The following is a 15,824-nucleotide window of genomic DNA, read 5'->3' as shown; positions in this document are numbered from 1 at the left end:
CAGCGCGCGCGCGCACACACACACACACACACACACACACACACACACACACACACACACACACAACCATATATATATATATATATATATATAATTGGTTTGTTTATGGCAGAGCCCTTTACACCTCATAAATGAACATGATTGTATCTAATGTTTTGAAATTGTTACAGAGCACTTGAGAAAAACTGTAATGGCAGCAACAATAAGACCAGGTTTTGCCAGGATTTGCAAACACTCAGTGAAAAAAAGGGTAAGGATCAAGATAGTTTATTAATTTTTTAATTGATTTATTACACCAGATCTGGCAAACAGAGTCCAGAAAAATTTTGAAATGTTTGGTTGATCCAGGGCTGGATTTCTGTCAAGATAATCAATAGGTCACTCATTATGTGTGAAGTCCAGCAGAAGATCCTAATCTGGAAAAAAAATAATAATGTTTTCTTACCAAGAAAGATGAGAGATTTCATACATAGAGAAAACATGCCACTGTTGGTGTTCTTTGTGCCTGAAATTTTAATCTGGGACAGGTCACTTTGTAATCTGAGGTACTCGTAAAAGGAGAAGAGACTTGATTGAGCAAGCTAATAATCAGCCCATTTTCTGTTATTCTTTATTATAGAACTTTTCTTTTATAAATTAGTTATTCACTTTTATCCCTTAGTTTGCACACAGCCCATCGGCTCAAATTTTTGCTGTACTCCCTTCCCTTTTTGCCGAAGCTGGTGCCATAGTATTCTGTATTACATTTCACTGAGTTAATTATAGGTCAAGTATATTATCATGTTTTAGCCAACTAATGACTCTCAGGTTTGTACACGATTAATAACTACAAGTGACAGAGGGAAAGAGACAGAGAGAGTGATGTGTACAGAACATCTTCTACCTTTTAGGCAACTGCAGAAGCTTCTGTGCGCACATTATTCCTATTTGAAGTATTTGAATGACTGTCCCAGGTTACACAAAGCATGCCGTCTCACATTCTCAATCATATTTGATAAAGTAAGACAATGTAAAAATGTTTGCAAAATCAAAACAAAAAATTATAGCAAATTTTCTTGTGATATTGAACAATTTTCAGTCAGTACATTTGTTATTCCAACAAGTTCTCATTTAAGTTGTTCTCCAGCATTTAAATAATAAAGGTAAGCTAATGTAATATTATCAAATCCTGTGGGTATAATGTTACTTTCAGTTAGTTTTATTTTGAGTATCAGTTATTCATTATTAGTTATTCTCTCTCTCTCTCTCTCTCTCTCTCTCTCTCTCTCTGTATATATATATATAATATATATATATATATATGGTCAATGTAATAAACTGGGATAAAATTAATTGTTCCTTTAAAATTGTAAGAAGCTGCTTCATCATGATCTTCATACAATATACTTTTTGAATGTGATTTTCTTCCTTAACCAATTTAGCCAATAGAATCCACAGTATTACATTTTTGTTTTATTTATACATAATTGTATGTTATTTTTGTCAGTGTTTTTACAGTAGTTTTAAAGTACTAACTTTCTTACTGCTGCAGTTGTCTTTATAGAGAATTACTATCCATTTGAAATTCATTGTTCATCTTTATATACATCACTCAACTGACCTCAACATTATAAATATTTATATAACTTTTACTTGTATTTGAACTTATCAAAGCTTATTATACAGTAATCAACATAACAGTAATCACTACCTCTAATTGTCGAGATAACCAAAAATTCATGTGAGCATAAGAGACAGACAATGAAATTGAGACCATTGTGTTTTATTCAGTACAGTGCAACATTGTGAGACCTTACATCCCAAAGCAGGTTGAGTTTTACATGAATAATGCAAAATAAAAACAATTTGAAAAGAACATTTTGTTTCCTCGAGTTTCACTACTGCTGACACCCAAAGAGTTGGTACTGCTGGACCATCTCCTCCATGCCCAGACAGGTAGGTCTGTGTTCATCAGTTTGACACTCTGCACCTGTGGGCCAGTACTCGATCCAAGTTCTCTCTCCAAGTACATACTGATACCTGAGGAAAGCAAAGTGTCAGATACATTCACTCTCTATGTAACCAGCTTTCTTTAACAATAGGCCAAAAAAATATTTAATTTAATTTAATTACTCTATCAAAACAATGACACATAGTGTCCAAGAAAGATTTGACTTAATAAAAGAAAGCAGTAAAGCAGTAAAAAAGTTCAAATGCACACACATTCGCAACTTACGTTTGATCTACGTCATCTCTGTGAATATCTTTGGATGTGCCCATGATAAGGTAGATTTTGCTCTCTGCCAAGTCTAAAGACTCCCTGCAGTGTGGATAACTGAGGAATGTGCGCAGTTTATTCAGAGGACCCACATCAAAACTTCCTGTAATTCAAATAAAAGGAAACAGAGAAAAGGTAAGGAATAAATGTGTAGCCAGCGTTGTAGTGGTGTAGTTTCACACTTCTCAGAAGAGTATTAAGGGTAAAGGAATAGTTGTAGTATTTTGGGAAATACTCTTACCTGTATGCACTTTTTGCCATTAGATTCATACTATTATTCATGCCATTCTCATGAGTGTATTGGGCAAATAAATATTCAGCCATTAGTGGCTAACTTTGTTTAGAGTGAAAACAGCGAGTCTGCCAACACCTACCCCCAACATCTACCAACACATTTAATGCTGTTGTTTATTCCATAGAAAAAACAAAGAAAAGAAAACCCCAAAAAACATTAAAACGACAATTTGCCTTTTTAAGAACATGCACTGGGCAATTTCTTGGCCAGGACTATTATGTTCTGGAGTGTCCACTGGTTGTCTTGCAATGCAAGCTAAGTTAGCTGGCCGCAAGTGGTAACCTCATACGTGGCATACAAACACGTGAGAGATAGCAGGTTTTTCTTTTCTTTCTTTTAAGATTACTTTGGGGACGCAGCAAAGGGCCAAGGGTGGAATCTACCAGGTGAGCTAACCAGTCTTCTCATCTAACTCAACTGTCTGGAAACACAACTGAGACTCAATATGCTTTCAAAAAGAGACACCTTGAAAACATCAGAGGGTGTACATTTTAGGCAGTTCAAAGATAAATACCCACCTTCCTTGATGACTTCCAGTACCCGCACTGTGTAAATGTCAGTGGACAAACCGTCTGCAAATTCCTCCACTCTCACTTTGTATGCTGAGGACAGACAAGTTGCAGATTGTTAGCTCCCTTGCTATACACACACACACTCACACACACACACATTTTTGGGATTAATGTGCTATATATATATACATATATATATATATATATGCAGTCAAATAACACTCTCTTACCAAAATCTATTTTGCTGGTCAGTGTACTCTCGCAAATCTTAGCTGTGCGCTGATCATCTTTGATATTGTCCTTCTTCTGCATACTACAATTCTCTGGAAATGCACAACATTCACAAAGGTAAATACACAAATGATGACCAGATTAAATGTGGGTGTGTGTCCATGAGTTGATGGGTGAGTGCAGCTGAAGTATGTTAGTGAGCTTTTGTTAAGCTAGACTGATTCTACAGGATCCTGCAGGTGCTTTTTCCCTCTGACAGAATGTTCTCATGAAACATTATACTCATACTACCTGACCATTAGGTTCAGACATTAATGTTTTCCTAGGGATATATTGTCATTACTTTTTATGACCAAATACCTGCACATTAAAATATGCATTAGCATGCCAACATGCTAAACTAAGATGGTCACAACAATTATCATTATATCTGCTAAGCAATTTAATTTTGAGTATGATAGCATTCAGCTTTAAGTGCTGCTGTGCCTACAGTACAACCTCTCAGGGCCACTAAGTCTACACACTGATGTTTCTTCTCCTACCCACCTGCGCAGGACTGGGTGAAACACTCTGTTAAGTGGGAATAATTTTAGCATTAACCCCTGCATGGCTGTAGACTCCTAAGCTTGTTTGATCCTTTTTTGCCCTCAAATCCTGCACTTTATTGCAAATCTCTGCAGTTTACAGACAATGCAGATGATGAGTCCAAAGCACTTGGTAAGCGCTTTACTTCTATTAATAGAATAATGTTAGTTTTGCCTTTAGCTGTTTGGGGGCAAATTTATACAGCAGGTATTTAGAATGACATAATTTTGTTTACCTTCAGCACATGTGCATTCATCATTTCTACAAAGCCGTAGTAGCTGTCCAGCTTTCCTCTCTGGGTGGTAAAATTTCACACAGTGTGATTCTGCAACATGAAAAAAAAGATTTTGCAGTAATTGCAGTGCATTAGAAAATGAGCATTCGATAATCTGAAAATGTAATACTGTCTGCTTATCCACATCGTTATCTATTCCTACATCTATCGACAGTGAAGTTCATGAAGGCATCATATGATTCTGAGTGTCTCTGAGACTCACGGTCATAGTACTCATAGACAGACACAGCAGCTGGTTGTAAGACTCCCACTTTTAGTTTCTGATGGATCCTAAAACTGATCTCCTCCATTCGTCTGTGAGAAACCTGTGGACAAATGTAAGATAGAGATAAATAAACAGAGAGCAATGCAGTGAGAGAAGTATAGAGATAGGAAACAGTGTTGTCATACCTTGTCCAGGTAGATGATGAGTGAGCCTCTTTTCTGACAGGACTTTGTTCATCTCATTATTTTGCAATAGTGCGGGCACGGCTTTGGCCAACTACACACAAACACACACACATTGTCAGACACTTTTTTAAACCATAAAAGACTGACTATACATATATATATATATATATATACATCTATATATAATATATATGTGTGTGTGTGTGTGTAAGTTCTTACCAAGTCCAGGTCGTTTGTGTTAGAGTGAAGCCAGTTAGCAACCCAATATCCAAGATTGACATGGATGCATCATGGTCCTTGTTCTTATACCTGCACACAGAATGGACAGAATAATACAAACAACAGCATAAAAAGATAAATAGAATGTAAACATAGCCCATTATTAACTTTATATCAAATATCCTTTAAGATTTTATACGCTGGACAGCTTAAATGGGCTTTAAGGGGAGCACCACCTGAATTAGGAATTCCAGTATGTCATTTCCATGGCCAAGGAAAGTTCAATCATTGTTTGTGAACATGAGGTACTCTCTCACTAAGCCAGAAACCAGATAAGAAAGTTTCAAACTTGTGATATCCTTAGTCTAGAGCTGCTCCATAGAAAATGAATAAGAATCTGATTTTAGCCCTTTTTACCTAGAGATCATGCCGTAGAGCCTTTCTTTACACTGCCTTTTTACACAGAAACAAACACAGCAGCATCATGTTGCTCCATGTGTGAATTTAGACAGCATGCCAGCATTATAACAAAAGAGGCGGGATAGGCAGGACGTTTAACAAAGTGTTGGCCTCTTGTGTGACACATGCATCTGCAGTGTATTCTAAACAAAAACATGGCAATAATAATCATTTAACCATCCCCAGCGGTTCTCGTCCTCTGCTCGGAAAGTAAGGGGCACTCGAATCTCCTTATTTTCCCAATTTGCAATTTGCAACCTTTTAGTTAGGTGCTAAGTGCTGCTAGCTGCTTTTTAAATCTCCTGCAGGGGGTTGCACACAACACGTAACCAAGATGTCACACCAGTTTCTTTTTTATACTGAAATTAGCTTTATTCTACTAGTGTTCTCAGTTCTGAAACAGAAGATGTACGTGTACGCTCAGAACATCCCCCTGGCTATTCTCAGTGTCATCGGTAACATCTTTTCCAACATTATGACATCACAAATTTGAGTTTTGGCATACTAGATTTGGCTTTGGGACAGAGTTGATCATGTCAAGTAATATTTTGGACTGTTGTCGACTACAGAAATAACGTATGAATTTTGAAAATGGGTGTTGTTTCCCTTTAAATTAGCAGCAACATAATGAGGGCAGGACGATTAAAAATGATTAGAATTGCACTTTTACACTGTGACACTTGTCATCTCTTGATTGTACTTACAAAACCTGGATTCTCAGTTTGTATATTTTCTCATCCTCATCCATTTTCTCTGCAGGAACAAAACATTGTATTGAATATTTAGTTGATTAGTTTGCCATAACACAAGGTAGCCCTACTTGGCAGAAATAAACTGATAAAATGACAACAAATAAAGGCAGATGAACAGAGAAAGAAATATAGGGCACCAGATTACCTGGCAAGAGCTCCACTGACAAGTTGAACTTCTGACAGTCACTCTCCTTTTCTTTGGGCAGAGCGTAATACAGCGACACCATCTGAAACAAAAAAGCGATTCTTAAAATGTGATACACTAATACAACTTGGTCTCATCTTGGACACATAAATAATCAACAGATGATGAAACCCATAATATAAACTGTAAAACTGTATATACTTACTTTCACTGTTGCTTCTCCTGAGCCTGTGGCAGTAACTTTCACATCCTGGTTTATATCATTGATCTGTGGGTATTTAAATATGCGCACGCACACACGCACGCACACACACACACACACACACACACACACACACACACACACACACACACACACACACACAGAGGGATGAGCAGAAGAAACACACAGAACATTTCTGGAATGACGATGAGCCACTGTGTCTTTGTGTGTGTTCTCACTTTAGATGTTCTGGTAGTGAACTGGTTGTTCTGGTTGAAATTGTACTTGGTAGGACTTGACCTGCCTGGCAACAAGATGTCCACATTCAGGTCATAGTTTGGTTCTTTAGCATTGGTCCAGTACTCTGCTATAGCCTGGTACACTATTATAGTTGCCTAGAGAGAAAAAGAGTAAGGCAGAGAAAACAAGGCTTACAAAAAATGGTTTTAAGTTCAAACAAGATGATGGTATCAAAATGGAGAGAGGGGTCTGTGTTACCTGTGTTGATCCATAGCCTCCGCCCACCTTCTGCTGTTTGTTGAACCATCTCACTACAGGTCTGGCGTCCTCAAATGCCTTTATCAACAGAAGGCAAGTCAATGGTTGTAATTTTCTGTTGTTGACCTTACATTGCATTTATACAGTAACGTTAGTGAAAATAGTGAGAAGTCCTGGTTCTAGTGCAGTTATATTTTTAAATAGTAAACTCACAGTTTCCAAAGCCTTCTAAATATGTGTTGATTATAAAATAATGAATCGAAAGTTTACAACATTACATTCCATTTATATCAATAGATGCCCCTGAATCCACTGGACCTTTACGGCTGTGACACTACAGACAGACACGTTGCACTGACTTTTCATCTCCAAACCCTTTACTCCTGTGGTGAGGTAACATCGATAAGGACTCTGTTGTACTGTATGTGGGACATGCTCACCTTAGCCTTGACCAGAGCGAGAAGAGCGTAAGCTGTGGCCTCCAGTGTGTAAACGCGCCCCTTAGGTGTCCGCCAGTAGGACAAGTCTGAGAAAGATGCATATAACATATTTTTATTATTCTGCTCCACCTGGAACAATGATAATTCCATAATGCTGTCGTCTTAAATTTCTTTTATTGGACTTAAACTAATGAAGAAAGTAAAATTAAATGAATAATTTTAACAAATCTTTGTATCCATGTAGGGACATTTGCCCCTCATACATGTAAATTCACAGAAGCCTGAGCACATGAGAGTGTGACAGAAAAGGATTTTTAAAAGCTGAAAGAAAAACGGATGTTTGAGAATTTAAAAAAAACCTGATATTTAGTTTAAACAGTTTAAACAATCTATCATTTATGAACTTTATGGTTGAAAAATAATGCTGTCATTTCTGGTGGGCAATCTATGTACCAATTGTCTCTAAATTACCTCAAAGATATCTGACTGAGCAAAAATGATTACCTAATATCAACCGCATCAATGTGTCGGTTGGGCTCTAATAAAAGTATAACAGTAATTATTGGTGGATTTTGTTTTCTTATACTTTCTGAATATGCGTTCAAGAACATTGCTGTGTGATGACACCTGGGGCGACAAATTTGTTGAGGATCTCGCGGTTCAGTTTGTTTTCATTGGCCAGGGCATATGATGCCATGGTAACAGCATATGGGTTGGTGAGATGGGGCAGACGCTTCTCCAGGTAAGCCACTGCTTTGTCTATACTGCCAGCTAGACTCTGGACAGAGAGGAAAAAAAACAAAGGAAGGAGAAGAAAGAATAAGGGGAGAACAGATAGTGAGCAGAAATTTCAGTTAGAAAATAAAACACTGTCAAATGGTTCAGATAACAATAATATATCTATTTCATATATCGTCTTCTGTGAAAGAATGTCCAAGGATTTTACCCAGAGTTGAGACTACATTGAATTGCACTGGAAGGCACTTAAGAGGATCGACAAATCAACTTTTTTTAGTCTCTATAGAGGTTTTTATGGGTCTGTAAACACAGCACAGGCAGAACTCTTCACAAGTTTGTTTTCTCTTAGTAGCTTTTTTAGGTTTTGGAGTTGAGTGGCAGGTGGATAACTGATCAGTTGATCCAAACAGAGATCATCAGATCAGATTGATAAATGAGAGGAGCAACTGCTGCACAGGTGAGTGAAAGTGAAAAACTTTTAGACCCAGTGCAATGAACAGTTAGGGTAATTAATTACACCTGGCGTTCTGCTGCTCCGTCTTTGCCCCGAGTATGCTCTGCACTCCGAGAGCATGGTGCAATGAATAACCCAATGGTATATATATTCCTGACATCCCTATCTACTAATGAACAGCCCAACAACAAAAATAGAAAATCAATATATGGTAGCAGACGATTTCATTGTGGCGGGCCACCAAAAATATATGGGAAACCCTGGGATCAAATTATAATAAAACTAAGGTCAGTGTAATAGCATCACCAGTAAGTAATTAGTAAAAGAAAAACAAATGTGGTTAGGAAAAAAAAGAGAAAACAATGCATGTAGATATAGGCCTACTCACATTCACAGTAGGTGCACATAGTGAGCGTGATTCCTGCATGGCAATGAGGCAGAAGGCTGTCATGGAGGCATCTGAATCTGCACCACGCACGTCACCCTAAATGCACGCACACACACACACACACACACACACACACACACACAAACACAAACTTGTATTATTCAGTCAATGACGTGATTGTTTTATCTCTATATTTGTAGCAGCAAGATGAAGAATAGATGTCAATGACATCAGTGCACGTACAATCATCTCTCCGTGGGACACCCTTCCAACTTCTCTAAATAAGCCGTCAGGTTGCTGCGCATTGAGAATCAGAAACTTGACTGCTTCACAGATGTGTTCCTTTTGCACTGCCACCAGACTGTTGGCCATGGCAAACACCTTGGCAACATAAGCTGTCAGCCTTATAGCATAGAAGAAGAGAGGAGAAGAGAGGAGAGGCTGTGAGTTTAGTTTATGTAAAAAACTTGCACCATCCTCACACAGTCACACTCTAGGTTAAAATAGGATGTGCAAACATTTATGTATCGGTTTATCGATGTTTGGAGTGCCTCACCAGGTGCTACTTGGGCGATTCGCCCAAACAGCAAAAGACCCATCTTTTTTACGGTAGGCAAGCTCGTTGCGGTAACCTGGACATGAACAAAAACACACAATCTTTTTACTGTCAGCCATTCAACTTGGAATCCAGTTGGATGGGGTCCTGTTACATTTTTTCTTACTGTGATTATAGCATCTTTAAAATTATTCTGTTGGTGTTGTTTTTTTTGTATAATGCAATTGTAGTGAAAACCTCTGTAGTCTATGGGTTTATGCATTGCATTCAGACCATGAATTCTCTGTGTCCCTAGTTTGTATCTGTGGGGCATGGGCTTGCATTGCTGACTACCACAACATCTTTTTGATAACATTTCTGTCTTCTTTTTTCAGGTTAGGGGTTAGCCCAATGAATTAAAACATTAGAGTTTCTCCATTCGACCCCATCCGCGAGTTCCAGCTCAGCTCATAACTGTTACATTGTGATGACGTCACAAAATTTTAAATCGCTTTGCTCCGCGAGAGGAAAGCTTTACAAATATAAAACCACCATAACCCAAACATTTATGCAAGAAAGATTCAGAAATTACCTTGTTTGCAGTTCGAGATGTCCTGTAAACAGTTTTACAGACGTTCTTTATAATAGTGACCTATGGAGAAAATGCTTTTTGGGGTGTCGGGGATATTTTTTGTTGCAATACTGTGAGTGGCCACAAGCAAAATTTGGCTGGAAGGCTCAGCATTTTTCTTGGTGACCTGCCAAGTGCTACTGTGTACCTCTCCTCACTGGAAGCATGGCAACTGATCAGTGTTGTAACCCAGGTCACTGCTTTCTGATAAGTACAGTTAAGTATGAGTTTCTATTTAAAAAACATGGAAGAGAACACAAATGGACCCAAATTTAGAATGCCACACAGAGGGGGCAAAATTTCTAGCACCTGTGCTAATAAACATACCTGTGTGTGTGTGTATGTGTGTGTGTGTGTGTGTGTCAGCCTACCGGTCTTGATGTGTTGGAGAGCTTCAGCACGTTTCTGAAAGCCCACAGATTCCCACTGGTTGGTTTTGTCCAAATATATGGTTGCAATAACAGGCAGGGTCATATGGATCATGTTCTGCTCTCCACAGCCCCCGGGCTGGTAGATCAGACTTCCCATAGAGTTCCCACTAATGGCGTTCTCCACCAGTACAGACACTTGTTCTTTCCCTGCGTGTGCACAAAAGAAAAGGAAAAAAAACAAAATAACAAATGTCATAATTTAGGAAGGAAGAAACAACTAAAGAAATATGAAAAGGTCCCCCACAACCAGTGACGTGGTCACTTCCCATTAAGAACAATTTACACCAGTGTAGTATCACATAATGTGACCAAATATCTCTCACCTGTCACAGAGATCTGTGTGCTGGTAGGTGTGTTTGGAGCCAAATCTTTCTTAGGAATTCCACTGTTGAGGATTTCTTCTTGTTTACCACCTAAAGGGAGAAACAGTGGGCAAGTTCAAGGATCAATTAACATGTCATGAAATTAAATATATTACCATATTAATATATACCATAGCTACTTTTTGAGTATACTCACCTACACCTTTGTTAGCTGGGTCTAGAGTTATAATCTGAGGAGATTTAACCAGTACACCTTCAGGCTGGAAAAACGACAAGACAGACATTAGAAATCATAATTGTTTTTGTGATATCTTCATCTACTAGTGTTTAACCCTCTGGATCATCACCGGCATTCAAATTCACAATTATCTTGAACCCTGAGCAAGTTGGTTTGATTTCTTTTAAAAACACATGGTAAAGGTAATGATCAACTTGGCAAGAAACGTCCCACAAAATGCAAGGAATTAGTATATTTAATAAATTATATGTAAAAAAAAAATGGATTGATTTTCAGGTCATTTTCTTTTACGTTTTACTAATTTCATTTTTTTTTTGTAGTTAATTTATGGGTGATTTCTTAAGTCTTTGTCTTTGAAAAAAAAATCAAGCCAATTTGCCCAGGTTTAAAATTGTTAACAAAATACAAAATGGCCTTTAATGATCTTTAATAATTAACAATCTCTTTTGTTCTCTTTCTCTTTCTTATATACATTTGAAAAAGCTGCCGCAGAATATATTTGCATCAGATTTATACCCCAAAAGATGTCTGTTTGCTTCTACTGTTTGTTTCCTGTTTCTCTTACCACCACCCGCAGCATTTTCATAATTCCATCGTTGAGTGACGAATCTTTAACAGCTGCTTTGACCTCAATGGGGTACTCTCCATGTTTCATGGGAATAATGACGAAGGGTACAGATCGTTGAGTTTGGGGTCCGATGTTCACTTCCTGACGATACTTTCCACGTTTAGAGGCTGAACTGCACACGTGCTCCTTCTCGATCAGATCAACACGCACCTTAAACACAGGACAAAGATAAAGAAAGAGACTGAGGCATGTATCGTTAATCAAAGTGATGACCCCCATTGAGTGGATAGTAAGGATCGTAATCAGTTTCATTTTAGGTCGAAGGTCGAACACTGGAGGGTGGGGGGCATATAAAACAGGGGAAGATGATGGTACCCCCCTGAGAGATATTGAGCATCAATAACTTAACTTCCTGCAATCTAGTGATTTTTAGGCACAAAGTTGTGCCTTTCTTTTATCAGTTTAAGGTGTCAATGTCATTAATTTAAAAATAAAATTCCTCTGTTACTCTCATGTTTTGACTGGGGGGGTGATGTGTGAACATGTTCTAAAGACTTAACAGAAAAGACTCTAGAGAGAGAAAGAATTAGAGAAAGTATATATATTATTTAAAAGTTAATTATTTTACACGTTGTTTATGCTCTTTTGTTCGCAAACTCCTTAAACAAACAAACATAAAATCATCGTGTGATTGGTTTCTGGCATGAAACACCAGGGCAGAGTAAAGCAGGCTTACAGTGACAGCATCTGGGCTGTAGTTGTGGAGGATTGCTTTAACTTCCAGCTGCTCTCCACGGACAGCAGAGTACGGCACCCTGAGATCAATGAAGAACTCCTTCCGGACAATTACTTCTAATGGCTCACCAACACAGATTCCTTTAAGGGGAGAGGGATAAAAAAAAAAAAAAAAACAAGTCATGAAACAGAAAAAGAGAAAAGGAAAGGTGTAAGTGATGGGAAAGTTTAAGGTTAGAGTCACAACCATAGACTGTATGTAAAGACAACATGACAACTCCCAAAAAGTGAAGCCCAAACATCTAGATCACCCTCTGGTGGCTAACTACAGTATAGGTTATAAACTATTCTGCAGTTAGCATGTTAGCTGACAGGACATGGGCCAAACAAAAAACTCAATGTTTAGGTCAATTTACCCAGCTGGCACCGGCGTCAGTTTGATGTCACAACAATGTTGGACTCTAATATTGCACAGATGTTAAATTTTAGTTGGAATGAAAGTCAGTTTTACAATAATTTCAATGTCTAATGAGGTTGGAATTTCACATTGTGTGGACAATACATGATGTTTTGTAGACGTTGGGTTTTGTTCTGAAACGTCTCAAGTACATGTTATTCTACGTCAACAGGATGTTGGCATGACGTTTGGAAGAGGTTTGATTTTGGTTACTTGACAGCACAATTTAATGCCAACAAAATATCAATGTCATGAGTCTTCTACACAACATCGCTGTTGGCATTGGACGTTGTGATATTAAATTTTAGTCACCTGATTTCACAACCTAAATTCAAATAAATATCACCGTCTAACAACATTAGTGTCCACCTGATTAGGTAGTTCTTATCCCCCCAATGTATGTTTAAGTGTTCCTATTTCTGATAAGTTTGGTTTTAAGTAATTTGATGCTATAAAAAGGGTTGTGACATCATGATTTACAGCTATGTGTGCCAATTAGTGCACTCGCAAGAGGGCGTTGGCTGTCTACAGGATATTTTGGCTTCAGTTTTTTGCAGTGAGGGTAAACAGAGATGTGTTGTCCATCTTTAAATACAATCTATGGTCACAACTAAATCACAAGAGAACTTTTAGTCACTGAATCCTCACCGTTCGTTCTTGACAGACTAATGCCAGTAAACTGCCAGGTTGTGATTGAGTCTTGCAAAGGAACGTTTTTCGTCATTGATGTGGTTTCACTGAAACAAAGAAAGTGTTAATGCTCTGAGAGGTAAATGGTAGCTTTAAATCTTTGTGGTGCCATTAATGTGGTTATCAGTGTATTTTTTTTTAAATTCCTATATTTCCATTGACTCACCAGTTAGGCGATTGTCGAGAGCAAGCAGGCAGTTTGACATCTGACCACAGCCAACTCTCAGGGAACTTGGTGCGCGAATTAATTTCGTTGCTGTCCATGTAACTGTTGTCATCCTCCTCACCTAAAGCATTATTGAAAATTTTGTTATTTTGATTGTTTTCTACCAGTGTGACAATGACGATAACCACCCACAGCTTCCACCCATCTTTCATCCCCGTCTCTTACTGCGAGCCAGCAGGAGGCTATCCTCCTTCATCTCAGCTCGCTGGTTTGCTATCTCCTTGCAGCAGTGCAGGAAGGCCTCCACACAGGTTGCATTATCAGTGATGTACTCTGCACGTATCTCACAGGTGTATGAGAGGCGAGTTTCCCTCATGCCATCCGAACAACAATCTTTTTGCGCTTGTTCTGTGTACTGACTCACTGGAAAGAAAGAAAGGTGGTGGAGGAGAGACAAGGTAAGAAGATGCATGTTCAGCTTCTCCCCTCTATCCCAAAACAAAAACCAAAAACAATTGAAAGGGGGGTCTAGAAAGATTGTGGAGAGCCTGAACTGAGTGACAGAAGATGACTGATTATGTGGTTACTGTCTGGTTTAGAGCTGTGGTTCTTACATAAGCTGGTTCTGACGTCCGTTATAGTGGTAGCTCGTTTCCTCCTGCTGGGGGCCGGGCATTTCAATTCTGGAAAAGCAGCATAAACAAGGTCTTTAAAAGAACTCATCAAGTTGGCTAGACTTGATTTTTACGTGGTATAATTTACATGTAACTCTAAAAATCAAAGTGAGGTCATTCATCCATGTTTGGGCCACATTGTGTGGACACATCGTGTCGACAGGGTCAGAGACTGAGGAAAATTTGATCTACAAATGCACACATAATTTGTTGAAATGTTAAAACACATGTATAAATGCTTTTTAGAAAAAAATATACTCCACTGAAACAGGGAACAGAGGGGATTCTGATCAGCTCATGTAGAAGTCTCCCTGATTGATTCTTGACACTAACGTGGAAATACCTCAAAGAGCCCATATAGACCAGGTATTAACATGCTTTTTGGTGGTCCAAACACAAATGGACAGCTATTACCATTCACACTTGTGCCTATCATATGTCTCCAGCTGACCACTTGTATTCAGATTCTGTTACTACCCTGTGAAGTTATTACATCCACACTTTGCTCTGTAGCGTGCTTGCTAGTTACATTAGCAGTTGTGTCGATACCATGGATGTCCTAAGAGACCTGGAAACAGCAGTGGCGACAGGGCCCTATCCATTCCTATGAAAACTGCTAAGTAGCACATGAAGCATTACCCAAGTACCCATATCTTTCTTATTATAGGGCCCACAGAGAGTGCGTACTACAGACTTTTGATGGCCAGGTAGCGTGATTGTACCCATGCCACTTTACAATGTGCACTATAGATCGTTTAAATAGGTACCTTGATGTAATTTGGTTGGAAAGACTCTTTAAGAAGCAGTTCTTCTTCTCTCCACTAGATGATTACTCCCAAAAAATGAGTGGACTTATTTCAATGAATAAAGTTCCATGTGCCCACTTCCTAATTAAAGATATTTAATGGTACAATATGAAAGCATTAGGAAGGGCATGTTTAGGGCAGAGAAAAGAAAGTAGTAGAAAGTAAGGTCACCTTGTCTGTAGGGAGTCCCAGAAGCTGTGCTGGACTCAAACAACAACCCAGCATCGTAGAACACACCCATACCGTCCTTCCCTCCACCAGGTGTGCAGCCAGTGTCATGCTTCTCTACAATATCCCACACCTGAGCAAGGTGGAAATCATTCATACACACAAATACAAACATAGAAGACATAGGGTTAGACTATGCAAGTTAAACATACCTGGCTATACACTCACATGACAGTGTCAGATTTGGCCAGGAAATAAATTTCCTGTAGCTGAAGTTTAACTTGCCATATTTTGAGCAAATTGGCCTGATTTCTTTCAAAAACATGGGAAGAGGGAGCAAATTAACAAGAAATGGCCAAACAAACAAACAACCCCCCCCCCCCCCCCANGGCTATACACTCACATGACAGTGTCAGATTTGGCCAGGAAATAAATTTCCTGTAGCTGAAGTTTAACTTGCCATATTTTGAGCAAATTGGCCTGATTTCTTTCAAAAACATGGGAAGAGGGAGCAAATTAACAAGAAATGGCCAAACAAACAA

The 15,824-nt window shown here is 38.6% G+C and overlaps 1 protein-coding gene across 1 annotated transcript in view; it reads right to left on the bottom strand.

Annotated features, from left to right (window-relative positions):
* Window positions 1–1,746: 1,746 nt before the first annotated feature.
* Window positions 1,747–15,824, bottom strand: part of LOC121941806 (complement C3-like) — a 29,104-nt gene continuing 15,026 nt past the window's right edge. Inside the window, 30 exon segments of the mRNA XM_042484682.1 lie at window positions 1,747–2,019; window positions 2,216–2,360; window positions 3,071–3,154; window positions 3,295–3,387; window positions 4,116–4,205; window positions 4,378–4,480; window positions 4,566–4,592; window positions 4,594–4,656; window positions 4,785–4,807; window positions 4,810–4,874; window positions 5,948–5,996; window positions 6,141–6,222; window positions 6,346–6,408; window positions 6,582–6,737; window positions 6,841–6,918; window positions 7,281–7,366; window positions 7,908–8,058; window positions 8,861–8,956; window positions 9,104–9,263; window positions 9,417–9,492; window positions 10,398–10,604; window positions 10,781–10,870; window positions 10,977–11,040; window positions 11,584–11,796; window positions 12,323–12,462; window positions 13,427–13,515; window positions 13,635–13,755; window positions 13,860–14,057; window positions 14,249–14,317; window positions 15,286–15,415. Of these exon segments, the coding sequence (XP_042340616.1) occupies window positions 1,878–2,019; window positions 2,216–2,360; window positions 3,071–3,154; window positions 3,295–3,387; window positions 4,116–4,205; window positions 4,378–4,480; window positions 4,566–4,592; window positions 4,594–4,656; window positions 4,785–4,807; window positions 4,810–4,874; window positions 5,948–5,996; window positions 6,141–6,222; window positions 6,346–6,408; window positions 6,582–6,737; window positions 6,841–6,918; window positions 7,281–7,366; window positions 7,908–8,058; window positions 8,861–8,956; window positions 9,104–9,263; window positions 9,417–9,492; window positions 10,398–10,604; window positions 10,781–10,870; window positions 10,977–11,040; window positions 11,584–11,796; window positions 12,323–12,462; window positions 13,427–13,515; window positions 13,635–13,755; window positions 13,860–14,057; window positions 14,249–14,317; window positions 15,286–15,415 (3,153 nt within the window). The 3' untranslated portion in view covers window positions 1,747–1,877.

This window comes from Plectropomus leopardus, chromosome 4, assembly GCF_008729295.1.
Source record: "Plectropomus leopardus isolate mb chromosome 4, YSFRI_Pleo_2.0, whole genome shotgun sequence".
NCBI lineage: Eukaryota > Metazoa > Chordata > Actinopteri > Perciformes > Serranidae > Plectropomus > Plectropomus leopardus.
Note: the sequence above shows the minus strand (reverse complement) of the source record. Positions and strands in the feature narration are given on the sequence as shown.